At 32.1% G+C, this 14284-nt stretch overlaps 2 protein-coding genes across 3 annotated transcripts in view; one reads left to right on the forward strand and one right to left on the reverse strand.

Annotated features, from left to right (window-relative positions):
* Nucleotides 1-1213, forward strand: part of LOC134706215 (uncharacterized) — a 30861-nt gene extending 29648 nt beyond the window's left edge. Inside the window, exons 23-24 of the mRNA XM_063564951.1 lie at nt 112-203; nt 897-1213. Of these exons, the coding sequence (XP_063421021.1) occupies nt 112-203; nt 897-1057 (253 nt within the window). The 3' untranslated portion in view covers nt 1058-1213. The remainder of the gene's footprint in view (nt 1-111; nt 204-896) is intronic.
* Nucleotides 1214-7417: 6204 nt separating this feature from the next.
* Nucleotides 7418-10457, reverse strand: LOC134706216 (uncharacterized). 2 transcript variants are annotated; one of them, XM_063564953.1, is made up of 4 exons: nt 10075-10457; nt 8730-8903; nt 8205-8339; nt 7418-7714 (listed from the first exon to the last, which is right to left on the reverse strand). In XM_063564953.1, the coding sequence occupies exons 2-4, from the start codon at nt 8887-8889 to the stop codon at nt 7551-7553; spliced, it is 459 nt and encodes a 152-aa protein (XP_063421023.1). In that variant the 5' UTR covers nt 8890-8903; nt 10075-10457; the 3' UTR covers nt 7418-7550. The 2 variants fall into 2 exon arrangements, with proteins under 2 accessions (XP_063421023.1, XP_063421022.1); XM_063564952.1 differs by having other exon boundaries at nt 9872-10447.
* Between the last annotated feature and the right edge of the window lie 3827 nt (nt 10458-14284).

Genomic DNA, 14284 nt, shown 5'->3' on the forward strand with positions numbered 1-14284 from the left:
TTAGAACCCTAAAACAAAATCATAGGTTTAATTGAGAAAAAGAATTACCATAGTTGGCATTCGACATAGATCTTATTGAGTGATATATATTCTGTGTTCTTCTCTTTCCAGGGTAACAAGCAAGTTTATTCTCCATGGAACATTGGACAACATGCATTTCCTCACCAAACTAAATCTAAGTCGAAGCAAAGTTTCTTCAAAAGGTAAACAGTTTAAATCAATCTAGTTTTAGAATACGGAAAATATCTCAATTCATTTATTTATTAAAGTATTGACATCTTAAACTGACCTCATCTTATATTTCTATTAAACTCTATTAATTGTATCTCAAAACACAGAAACCAAGTTGAAATGAAACTCTCAATTTTTTTTAGAGTAAAGCCAGCAAAACACTGCACACCATTATAAAACTTAAAGCAACACAAAAGCAAAGATATGTATGTCAACATCTCTGGAGGGTTGAACTCCTCTTGCTACACTAGTCAGTCATGTGACTTATTAAGTGTACAAATCTGATGTCATAAAAAAGAACACAGCTATTATACAAGAGTCAACCTAACTATGACTTCCTTTTTAAAACTTTTCAAGAGATTTTTTCAACCATTTAGAAACCTAGTTTCACTAGCTTTCTTCCATGTAATAAAAAGATTTCCTATCATTTGTAACATAGGTTAAGGAATATACTTTTGACATATTCCCCATTTCCATTCTCAATTTTATTTTAACCAATGCAAAGATTTTTTTACTGGTAAGGGACTATGTATTACCATGCAATACACACAGAATGCTTGTTATTTTGGATATGTATAAATATCATATTAACTGTGTAGAGATTGTTCTTAGAAGTTTTTAAAGCTCATACATACCAGATAAGTTACAGAGTGTATATTTTTTAGGAGTAAAGTGCTTGAAGCTTCCCAATCTAACATTACTTAATTTAGATGGAACCCACGTGAAGCCTGGAGTACCAGAATTACTGTATGGAACCTGTCCAAATCTAAAGAATGTTACATCAGCTAATTTGGTTTATGGTAATTCTGATGAAGAGGATAATTAAATATACAACTGAGTTTGATATGACAAAGAAGGACAACTGAGGAATAAATAAGTCATAGAAAAAAAAAGAATGTTATAGATCAAAGAATTCTTTGTAATCAGTGATTCTTGGACAGGTTGCACAAAGTGCAAAACCATGTTTTAGTATTGTGATGTTGGGCAGGCAGTGTAAAGTTTGACTATTTTGTGTTAAAACCCAGAAAATGAAACCCCTCAGAACGATTCAACGCATGCTGAAGTTGTGCTATTTTGGATCATTTCTTGATTATTTTTTAAATTCCAGACTTGGAAACTGAATTCTAGAAATTTCTGTAAAAGAAATTTCTTATTTTGTTTAATGATTTCATCTTACAGCTATCCAGAACCTGGATCAATGAAAACCTTTATTTAAGTTGAGCACCCGTTTCTTAGATGTCCAAACTTTTTTCTTAATTTATACATTTAATATTTCCATGTATTTAAATGTTCATTATATGACCATTGTTTAAGAACATTCTGTGCAACACTGCCATTTAAGCCTATAGTCCATATTTACTTTATATCTTTTTGTTATTAATTGTTTTTGTTATATATTTCAAAATTGTTGAGGGAAAATAAAAATTAAAAAAATGTTACATTTAAAATAATGTTTCGACTGAGAATACAATCAGGCATAGGAGTTGACATCCTACACTTTATGCATAAAGGTTTATATTTCTGAAGGTAAGAGACATGGATGATTTCCCCTTTCAACACAACATGGCTGAGATTTGGCTGAGATTTGGAGGTACATGAATGTTAAAGTAAGAGACATTTGTTTTCAAAGGCCGTTTTAATCTTTTGCTCTCACTCTGCATCTATCGACTTGTCTGTTGTCTGTAAACTTTTATAAAATACTTCTCTGAAATCTGGTCTACCTCGCCTAGTATGTGACTTAATTAGTTCTCAAAGGTACCAGGATTATAATTTAGTATGCCAGACGCGCGTTTTTTCTACAAAAGACTCATCAGTGATGCTCACATCAAAATATTTAGAAAGCCAAACAAGTACAAAGTTGATGAGCATTGAGGATCCAAAATTCCAAAATGTTGTGCCAAATATGGCTATGGTTATCTATGCCTGGGACAGGAAAATCCTGTATGATGATTAAATCTGACAATCAAAATCACTACCAACGCCGAAAATCGAAAATTAAAATATGAATATCACATTTTATCTTGAAAAACTTTACAGATAGAGAAATTTAGAAAATCAATAGATACAAAAACTGTTTTGGAATCTTTTCTCAAAAGATCTACTGATTTTTCATTTTTACCAAAATGATTAAATGCCTGTTAGAGGAGCTCTCTCCCTTGAATTATGATTTTTACCCTTATATTTTTTTTGGTTGGCTTTAACCTTGATTTTTTTCAGAAAGAAACTGAAAACAGAAAACAATATTAAGCCATGTTAGTTGTTCCATGTCGAAACCTGCAACATAAAAGCCAAAAACAATGCATGAAAAACAAATAGGACAGAAACCATTGACAAACATTGAATTACAGGCTCCAAAGTTGAGGCTGGGACCTACAGAATGCAGAACAGCACAATATAAGAACAAACAGTCAAAATCAGTTGAAAATTGCTTGACTCACAAAAAAACCAGCAAGGAGTATTCAATGTTATGGGGAGCTAACTTTTAATTAGGTTAGTTTGAAAGAAATCCCTTACAATAAGTAATAACATTTGTTATGCAGTTGTACAATTGAATATTTTATTTCCATGGAGATTACTTTGCCAACCACCTTCATTGCTTGTTTATTAGCTTTGATTGCCAATGAGACTACTATTCACCAAAGTTCAAATAAAGTGGATGTAAGCATTTTAAGTGACTATATGACCTTCAACAATGAAAAACCCACACTACATAGCCGTCTTTTAAAGGCCTTGACATGATATTTTTTAAAAATCAATTGAGGAAACTTATGGTCTTATTTGTATCAAAAGAATTTACGAAAAAAAAAATATGACCAAAAAGCACTGAACTTCAGGTTCCTGACTTGGGATATGCACTTAAAGAATGTGGTGGGGTTAAGCATATTTCCTGGTGCCAATCCCTAAACCAAAAACTAAAGATAGTGGTGTAACAATACAACATAAGAAAAAACTATAAAAAAACATTTTAAAAAGGCTTGACTCATCAGATTGGTGCAAAAGAGATACAAAATTAAAAAAAAAACGAACTGGACATTGCAGGGATTTATTTTCATTCCTGACAAAAATGATACAAAGAACAGATCTGGAAGTACTCACAGTTCTTGTCTATCACTTTTGCTAATATGCTTTGTCATAATTCCTTTTTGTGATTCTTAGTTACATATTTGTTTGTTTTTATAGTGATTAAGATTATAACACAATGTTGATTGCTGTACCCCTTTTTCGACATTTTTACCCTTTTATGTCTATTTGTTGTGTTCACTCATTGTTGTCAATATAATAAAATTTGATGCGACTGTCACACAAGTGAGAAGTTTAGCTAGCTATAAAATCATGTTTAATTCTACATTTTACTACATAATAAATGCCTGTACCATTTGTTTGGTGTCTTTGAGCTTTTGATTTTGCCTTTTGGTTAAGGGCTTTCTGTTTTGAATTTTCCTCGGACTTCAGTAATTTAAAGGTTTTACTGTTTACAAGATGATGACATCCAACATCTAATGGATTAAGTGTAAAGTCGTCATTAACAATCAGAGAAAGAACATTACTTTGTGCAATGCATATTTTAACCGTTTTGTCAGTTTTCAAATTTACTTACTACACCAGGCACATAGTAAAATTTCAGTTGGATGATAGATTGCTGAATTACTATATTTCTTTTAACTATTATTGAATCTCAGGGTGGTAACTTAATTTTAACTCTAAAGGTAAATATTCTATGTTTGTACACCGATTTAACCAAGATGTGGTGTATATATTGGTCTTTTTTCTTCAATCAGCGATTGAATGTCTTTATGTATGGCTAAATTATTTTGACCCTCAAATCAGCACTTGATGGTCTTTATGTATTACTGCATTGTTTTGACATTCAAATCGGCACTAGGTGGTAATTTTGAATGACTTCATTTTTATGGGGCTTCAAAACAGCACCTGAGTGTCTTGATTTATGTCTGCCTTGTTTTGGCCTTCAAATCAGCTCTTCAGCCTTGAGCGTATTTATATATGACTAAATTGAGTTTGACCTTCAAATAAACCCTGGCTGGTAATTCTGCATGACAAAATGGTTTTTGTTTATTTCAGCATTTGATGGTCATTATGAAGAGGTATATAGTTTTAGACCTTTAAACCAGCACTTTACAGTCATTATGTATGATTAAATTGATATGAACCTTCAAATCTGCATTTGATTGTCATTTGAACAAGGGACGAAAGATACCAAAGGGACAGTTAAACTCATAAATCTAAAATAATCTGACAACGCCATGGCTAAAAGTAAAAACAGACAAACAAAAGAACACATATAACACAACAATGAACATAGAAAACTAAAGAATATACAACACAAAACCCATTAAAAACTAGGGGTGATCTCAGGTGCTCTGGAATGGTAAGCAGATCCTGCTTTACATGTGGCACCCGTCGTGTTGCTTATGTGATAACAAATTCGGTAGGTCACATTTATGAAAGGGAAGGGGATTGTAGTTATGACGTAAGGAACATATCCGATATCATTTGTGAAATGGTTATTCCGTAACGGTCAACCACCTAAATGTAGAGGTAAATTGTTGTTGACCTTCAAATCAGCGCTTGATTGTCTTTATATTTGACCTAATTGATTTTGACCTTCAAATCAGCACTATCATGCAGTGGCGAATCCAGAACTTTTCATAAGGGGCCGCTCCAGTCATGCTACAGTGATAACGTATATAATCAACCAATTTTTTCCCACGAAAAGGGGAGCCAGGGCCCCCTGGATCCTCCTATGTCATTGATAGTCATTCTGTATGACTATATAAAAAAGAAGATGTGGTATGATTGCCAATGAGACAACTATCCACAAAAGACCAAAATGACACAGACATTAACAACTATAGTAAATTGCTTTTGACCTTCAAATCAGCACTTGATTGTTATTATGTATGACAAAATTGTTTTTGACTTTTAAATCAGCACTTGATAGTCATTATGTATGACAAAATTGTTGTTGACTTTCAAATCAGCACTTGATGGTCATTATGTAGAGGTAAATTATTTTTGACCTTTAAATTAGCACTTGATGGTCATTATTTATAGGTAAATTGTTGTTGACCTTCAAATCAGCAGTTGATGGTCATTATAGATGACACAATTGTTTTGACCTTCAAATCAGCACTTGATGGTCATTTTGTTAAGGTAAATTGTTGTTGACCTTCAAATCAGCACTTGATGGTCATTATGTAGAGGTAAATTGCTTTGACCTTCAAATCAGCACTTGGTAGTCATTTTGTTAAGGTAAATTGTTGTTGACCTTCAAATCAGCACTTGATGGTCATTATGTAGAGGTAAATTGCTTTGACCTTCAAATCAGCACCTGAGGGTCAATAACATAAATGCCGATTACATTGTGTGTGCCTTTAAATTACCTCTTGATAGTCATTATGCATTATTCTTCAAGTTAAGAACCTATTTATTAAACTAAGTTTTGTAAACGCATGTCTGGCGTAAATTTTTTTAAATTCTGGTATTTATGATGAATTTTCAACGCATTGACTTTTTTACGGTTTCATCTAGAATGTTACCTGGTTTCTTTTCGTTTTTTTTTATGCCCCATATATGACCTTTATCATTTCAGGTCTGTGCGTCCGTTCGTCTGTCCGTCCCGCGTCCAGTTAAAGTTTTTGATCAAGGTAGTTTTTGATGAATATAAAAAAGGAGATGTGGTATGATGTTGAAGTCCTATCAACTTGAAACATAGTACACATGTTCCTTATGATATGATCTTTCTAATTTTTATGCCAAATTAGAGTTTTGACCGCAATTTCACGGTACACTGAACATAGTAAATGATAGTGCGATTGGGGCATCCGTGTACTATGGACACATTCTTGTTTAATCAAACAATCACTTTGACCGTCTCTCACAATTACGATGATGACTCGTCTAGCAGATAGGCCGGGATGGACTTATATTACAACTACTTTGATAAATAAAATACGAATGTCATACAGTCCGTATCTCGCAATTACGGTGAGTGCATTCATGTCTGGAAAAATAGGTTGGAATAAGCGTATCTCACAGTTACGGTCAGTACTTTTGTAGCATATAAGACGGGTTGCACATACCAAACAATTACGTTGAGGAATGAAAGCATCATGGTGAATATTTAAATTGTCTGACCGGAATAACTCCCGTCTGGCGTACTAAATTATAATCCTGTTACCTTTGATAACTATTTACATGGGTCGATGCCTCTGCTGGTGGACGTTTCGTCCCCGAGGGTATCACCAGCCCAGTAGTCAGCACTTCGGTGTTGACATGAATATCAATTATGTGGTCATTTTTATAAATTTCCTGTTTATAAAACTTTGAATTTTTCGAAAAACTAAGGATTTTCTTATCCCAGGCATAGATTACCTTAGCCGTATTTGGCACATTTTTTTGGAATTTTGGATCCTCAATGCTCTTCAACTTTGTATTTGTTTGGCCTTATAACTTCTTTGATATGAGCGTCACTGGTGCGTCTTGTGTAGACGAAACGCGCGTCTTGCGTACTAAATTATAATCCTGATACCTTTGATAACTAATTACGATGAAAACTCAAATACTAGTAGACTGAGATGAACTTTTGGACAGCGGTTTAATTCTGTTGCCTTCACCTATCACACAAATACGTAGTTATCAAAAATCGCCTTGTAACCACTCGTATCTAGTCATATAGTCTGGCTTTCTTTATTATTATCTAAACGGCTCCCCATCATATCTTCTATAGTCTGCCTTTTCGTAATATATTTGCAATTAGTGTGCATGTGTTCATGACAAAATCAATAAAATTTGTTTCCACTGACTGGAATGAAACGCTTACTCAACCTGTAATTGAAAACTCATGTATATTTTATTGTTGTGAACTGAAAAAAATCTTTAGGCGGAGAAAAATATCCATACATTTGTTCGATACCGTATGGAAGAACGGAAGGTTGGACATAAGATCACATTTTTATCCAAGCGACTTCACGATGGGTGATTCAATTAAAAGCAAATACAAAAATAATAACTAACATTTTTATAAATATTATTACATATATGAATGGGTTCTTGAATAAAAACAATGCATCATTATGCCAATGAAAATATGTTCTTCGTCTTTGAAAAATTCTAGTAGTGATAAATATATTCTCATACCAAAAAAAGGTATACACTATATGGAATGTTCCTTATAACATGATTGTCAGGTCAAACATACATTTCATCTTTAAGATGTCACGATTTATATTTCCATTGCATTGTTCTGGAAATTATAGGATACTTGATAATCAGCATGAACTCATTGATCAGTACAAACTCTATCCTCGAGCACTCTCCATATGATGTCTGAATCTAAGGATATTGTCTAATGCTTTGTGGATACCAGCTCCTGTTATTGCACTCGTTCCCTGTATAGTACATAGACGTCCAGAGATGTGTTTAAGCTCTAAAAGTTCGACAATGTCCTTTTCCTTCATTGCACCTAGAATAAATATAATTAAATATAGGTTAGTAAAGTTATTGCATTTACAAAATACCAAACCATCTGCTCTTATAATTATATATTCTTCATTCATTCTACTTTTGTTTGAGTGGTAACATCATGAATGTGGTTTTTTCTTCTTCTTCAAATGAAAAATCTGTCAATATAAAAAGAAGATGTGGTATGATTGCCAATGAGATGACTATCCACAAAAGACCAAAATGACACAGACATTAACAACTATAGATCATCGTACGGCCTTCAACAATGAGCAAAGCCCATACCACATAGTCAGCTATAACAGGTTTTTTTCTCAAACCATATAATGTGTAAATCACCAACGGAAGGACTACGCATGACGATATTTTTTACTCGGCTCAGATAAAGTATAGCACCAAAGCTGTATATGTAGGTAAAATTACGTTACAATGCTGAATCTGCAGTATAGATCACCCTATAAAAACAATGTTTAATGTTTTATATTGTATACCATCTAAGTCTTGTTTGTTAGCCACAACGACAATTGGTGTCCCTAAAAGTTCATTGTGTTGCAAAAGTTCATCCAGTAATTCTTGTGCCTCGTCTATCCTGTCCTTGTCTGCACTGTCAATTACAAATAGGATACCTGTATAATAAAAGACAACCTTCATAAACAAATGGTATACAATTGTATTTCTTCATTTAGTTATGAAATTATATATCAAGCTCATTTGAAACATGTGTTTGTTATTGCAGAATTTAATCGGTGGAATTTTATTTTTGTCTCATGTCTTATCAAACTAATCTGACTCAATAGTCCACGATTGTGATGCCGATGAGTTTCATTTCAATTTTAATATTTTTTAAAAGAAAAGCGTTCTGCCCTAACTCATCTCTAAAAATATAAAAAAATTATATAAGTTATCCTATTCAGAGGAAAGAACATTGCTCTACTAATCTTTAAAGTTATTTTTCTGTCGTTTTGTCTCTAAATGCAATTACCGAAAAGGGAGAACTATTTTTGTGTATGTCCTACCTCTAATTCTTAGAAAATAATGCCTCCACAATCTTCTGATGTTCTCCTGACCTCCCATATCCCAGATTGTGAATTCATTATCTTTGTATGTTATTGTCTCTACATTAAATCCTAACGTAGGTGTTGCCTCCGTTACTTCTCCTGTCACTAGTCTGTACATTAACGTGGTTTTACCTACAATGTCAAGTTGGATTACTATTCAATATAATTACGATCAATTTACTGTTCAAAGAGAGACAACCAAAGTATTTTATTGAAACTTTTGATGTCATAACAAGATATATTGTAATGGGCATTAACACCAGTGCCTTAATTGGTTGTATTGGATCTTACAGCATAGTATTGTATAGTATTATATTATATACAATACCGCCTTTCACAAAACAAGGTACTTTACCTACACTGTCAAGTAATTACAGTTACTGTGTGGTACAAAACGGTCCTGTTACATAGGAAAAGTCAAAGTAAAGTCAGAGTGGTTCAATAAATTAAAAAAAAGTCTCTTGTCATTAGGGTACAATACGTTGTGTTTTACCTACAATATTTAAAGTAAGATATATAAAGAATATATCGCGTGGTACATGCTCTCGCTCTCTTGATGTAGAAGATTAGTATTGCACATCTGTAAATCTTTTTTTCTCTTTCAGTTACTTGTTTTTTTAGACTTGGAACAATTAAGAGAGAGATTTCCATAAGTAAAGACGCCCATCTAACATTGAAGACTTGAATGTTGACCTTTACTTGTCATTTGAATATTTCAGTCGTTTGGTTTCGTATCATTGACGTATATAAGTATCTCCTTTTATTCATATCGAATAAAAATGATTTATATCATGTGCCTATAGGTAGAGTGGGAATCATTTCAATTCATTTAAGACATCGAGTATATCGTGTGTGACAGTGTGTTTATGGAGGAGATGGAACCATGTTTGTTTTTATATGTCTTGAGAGAACAAAATGGTTTCAGAAGCCGAACTTCAAGTGTAAAAACTTATTTTCTATTTCGAATTGATAAAATATTAAAATCAACATTTACTTTTTTTTTATCGTGTATGCTTATGAAGAACTTGTTGGAATTTTTTTTTGTATAAAAGTTAAAAACTGCATGCCGCCCAACCCCAAACATTAAAAATGTGACTTACCACTGCCATCTAGGCCCACCATGACGATTCGTAGGGAGTTACCGCCACGGTAAGTCTTACTAGCGGAGCACCCCATGATAACGTCATAAGGGAATTCAGGTCTGCACACCCAGTCAAAGTCCTTGTAGTTCGCACGAGTATGTTCTTCAAAATGAATCTGAGAAGTCCAACTACGACATAGACACCACAGCGAATTTAACTACCTTTTAATTCCTGGTACCATACATTATTATATAACGTGACAATGTCATTGCCGTCTCTGATTTCAGGACTGTTTCTATTTACTGGATCGAGTGACGAATTTGTAAATATTTATGTCTAACATGTACACAGATTATCCTTTTCTTTTTTCTTTTTTTACATTTATTTGAAAATTTGAATTAGTCACTATTATATAATCCTAACTAATTCACTGTATTATTTATCCCCTTTACAATCACAAATTAAATCAAATTTTACCTATTTACTATAGGTAAATAACGCCTCTGTTGACAATGTAATGTTTTGATTTACTAACAAATACTTCATAACTTTGACATTCAATACCTAACACTTTGTTTAGTTCAATAGCAGATTTAAAATGTACAATTTGAAGACGAGATTAACTTTCTTTAAACTTCTTTAATTAGCCCTGACTATGTAAAAGGCTTACGTATGCTATTTTGAAAACCATGTTACGATTAAATGCTCCAGTGCCTAAAACACCGTTGAATTTGACTTTGACATAGGCGTTCTTTTGACCGTAAAATGATATGGTGTGCATGTTTTGCATGTTTAGTTTTTAGACGTAATACACTGTGATAAAAACAAGCCCCGTGTTGCATGTGTATTTTACACAAATAAGACGATTAGATCAGTTACTATAAAAATACGCTTATTTCCTTCATTTCGATGACATAGATTGTGTTGTCACGAAGTAGATGTTCCTTCATAATATTAGTTCCAAAGGGAAAACATATTCCGGAATATTATTTCGACAGGAATAAATATTACAGTAGATGTTCCTAACGAAATAAATAGTATAGAATATTTGTTCCAACAGGTATATGTATTATGACATTGTTTAAAACAAAGTTTCCACTGGAACGTCTGTTAGGGGGAACACATATATACGTTGACAGTGTTAGGGGAAAAAGTTGAATGTCTTGTAAAACGCTTTCCATTTCTATTCATCTGATAATATTTGATTAATTTCAAGTCTACATCGGTGTAAATCCAGTAAACCAAAAAATCCACTCATTATATATGAGAAACTTCATATAAAATTTTGTAAATTTATACTTGGGGTACACAAGAAAACAACAAATGCTGCAGTGTTATCTGAACTTGGAAGATTTCCAATATATTTTAATATTATAAAAGGAATGTTATTGTACTGGTATAGATTAGAGAATTTAGGTGATAATTTTCCTCTATTAAAAGAGGCATATACACAATCAAAGACACTACATCACATGAATATAACATCATGGTATGGTTCAATAAATGTTGTTTTTAAAATACTTGGTATTGACTATACAAATGCCATAAATGCTCCATTTTGTGAATCCTTATACAAATTTAAGAAATATATACAAACCAAGCTATCAATATTGTTTATTAGCTGTTGGAAAAAACAAATAGATAAATTTTCAGACAGTAAACTGAAAACCTACCTTTTATATAAAACAAATTTTGGTTTTGAAAAATATCTAACATTGATCAAGAATTTTGAACTTAGAAGAAGTTTTACTAAATTACGTGTATCTTCTCATAGATTACAAATAGAATTAGGTAGATATCAGGGTATTCCCCGAATTAACAGAATATGTAATAAATGTTCTTCCAATACTGTCGAAGATGAGGCTCATTTTCTATTTGATTGTAACAAATTTGAGGATGATAGAAATTGTATGTTAGCTAGTATTGCACAATATAATTCTTATTTTAATCATATGAACAGTCAAAGCAAAATTATCTGGTTATTTAGTGTAGAAAATGTTGAGTTACTTAAAATAATATGTAATTTTATATACAAACATCTTCCTTAGTGAAGATTAGTTAAAGGAGATCTATGTGTGTATATACATTTGATTGGACATAGAAAATTATATTCATCTGAATATCACAAACATACTAGCCGATTAAAAAAAATAAAAATTGTTAAGATATATTATTTATTCAAATGTTCTCTTATATCCTTGAGGCATCGTCCCCTGGTATCAACTGCATTCAAGTTACCTATGATGCTTCCTTGTTTGCTTTTGATACAGGTAGGAAAGAGACATTTACACACATTTTACATGCCTATGGCCCATAAGGTATCGCCCCCTGGTGTCAGCTGCCTTTAGGAAACCATAATGCTTTCCTATTTGCTGCTGACACAGGATGAGTCATGGACATGTTTAATTTCTACTTTCTTTTTGGCTAATTATTATATATTTAATTGATCCAACTTTTTGTGTACTATACATATGTGGATATCTATTTTTCTTTTTTTCTTTTTGGGCTACTTGTTTGTTATCTATATCAACCACACTTGCAATAAAATGCATTAGTATTAAAAAAAACATACTATAGATTCTTTATCTACGTATTCTTTAAGGTGGTATAGGAGTCTAAAATAAAAATGATAGAATTTGTTCATACTTTGTCAAAATGTAGTATCTATTGATACATGATCAAAAATATTATAAAAATGATAGGTCACCGTGCATTTTCTCAAACTACAGGTTGTGACAAAATGACAAATTTTGTATGGATTATACAGGAAAAAACCCCATTTTGTGAATTGCAAATAAACAAAATGATAGAGTTGTAAAATAAATTAGGAAAAGATTGCTTTCAGACAATGCTTTGAGAATATCAAAAGAAAAGATAGGGTCACCGTACGTTTTTCCCGGCTAAATGACAAAATAGGAAAATTTCATGTAGAGTCCTTCAGAAAATGCACTGTTATAGAGTTATCTCCCCTTAAAATGCCGATTTGAAAATATTCAAAAACAACCAAAATTAATCTACACTTGTAAAAATATTATTATTTCTAAGTTATATTCTTATAAATTGGTTCTTTTAAATGAAAATTCACATTAAATTTCTGCATTCCTGCATCAAATTTTGCTAACTTGATAGAAAATATGGACCTTAGATTCTCTGTTTTTTACAATCCAAGATGGCGAAAGACACCCATACCACCTTAAGAACTTAAATAGTTCTCGTTTAACTTTTTTTTTTTTATCTCATTGTTTGTATTGTATTATGAAAAAAATTATTGATGTTGTAATGTTTATGCCCTTTGGGGCCCATAATTGGAAAATAAAATATCTTATCTATCTTATATTACTTGTGTTTCAAATTAATATAAACTTAAGCTATAACTATAATTTATCTTCCCATGCATAAAATATATAAGCCGACCAAATGATAAAAGTCTCGAACAAGGATTTGTTTCATATGGTGAGATATGCAAATCCTTGGTCCAAGGTAGTATAATGATTAGTACCTTTATCAATAAGATATTCAAACCAAAGTGACAAGGAGTAAAGTAGTGGGTTTTACTGCTAGTGTGCTACTGTATTATTCATCTCATCTCTTTATTTGTAGCGGTGATTGAATACACAAATAAAGAATATCATGCATATTTTTCAAATTGACTATGATTTAACTTACTTCTGAGCGGTTGAGAAACAAATTTGAAGGAGGAATTTCTACAAAGAGGATAACCAAATGAAATTATGAATGTCTAGCGGTGAAATAGTGGCGGCCAAACTACCTTCACCGTGACCGATTGGAAACTTTTCAAGTCATATTTTATTTTAATCCGCTAAATTCTCGACAATTAGGGCAACACAGCAGATGAAGTAAAATATTTATATTAATTCAAAATTTATATCTGTTGTAAACCTGTAAATAACATATGTCACGATACAACATGTAATTGACTTGAGACTGCTTTTTGATATTTCACCCTTATTTTGAGATAAGAATGATCAATGGGGGTATTTTCTATGTATGTCTTTAAAATTTCAGTTTCGGGACATGTATTTTTGTACAGCCTGAGATTTCTAATACTCTTTACTTACATCTTAAATTTCACTTTGATCAACAGTGATCAACAGTTATCTCACCGGTTTTGGTCATTAGTTTATTAATAGACTAAGATTTTTTAGCCTGTCTTTCTTTTCTATGGATAAAAGTTACTTATTATTTTTCCCCTTCCTGACCTCTACACATGTTATTCTTGATCTAACTTGGGCTCCTTTGGCTTTTTAAAAAGAGTATATCCCTTCCAAAACGTTTTCTATTAAAAGATTTAGTTTGTTTTCCATTATTAAAAGACTGTTTTTCCTTTCTTTGGCTTTTGATTTCGGTATTGGATAGTAGGCTCTCTTATTTTGTTAACAACTATTATAGACGTTATAGTGAAATAAAGTA

Source organism: Mytilus trossulus, chromosome 2, assembly GCF_036588685.1.
Source record: "Mytilus trossulus isolate FHL-02 chromosome 2, PNRI_Mtr1.1.1.hap1, whole genome shotgun sequence".
Classification (NCBI taxonomy): domain Eukaryota; kingdom Metazoa; phylum Mollusca; class Bivalvia; order Mytilida; family Mytilidae; genus Mytilus; species Mytilus trossulus.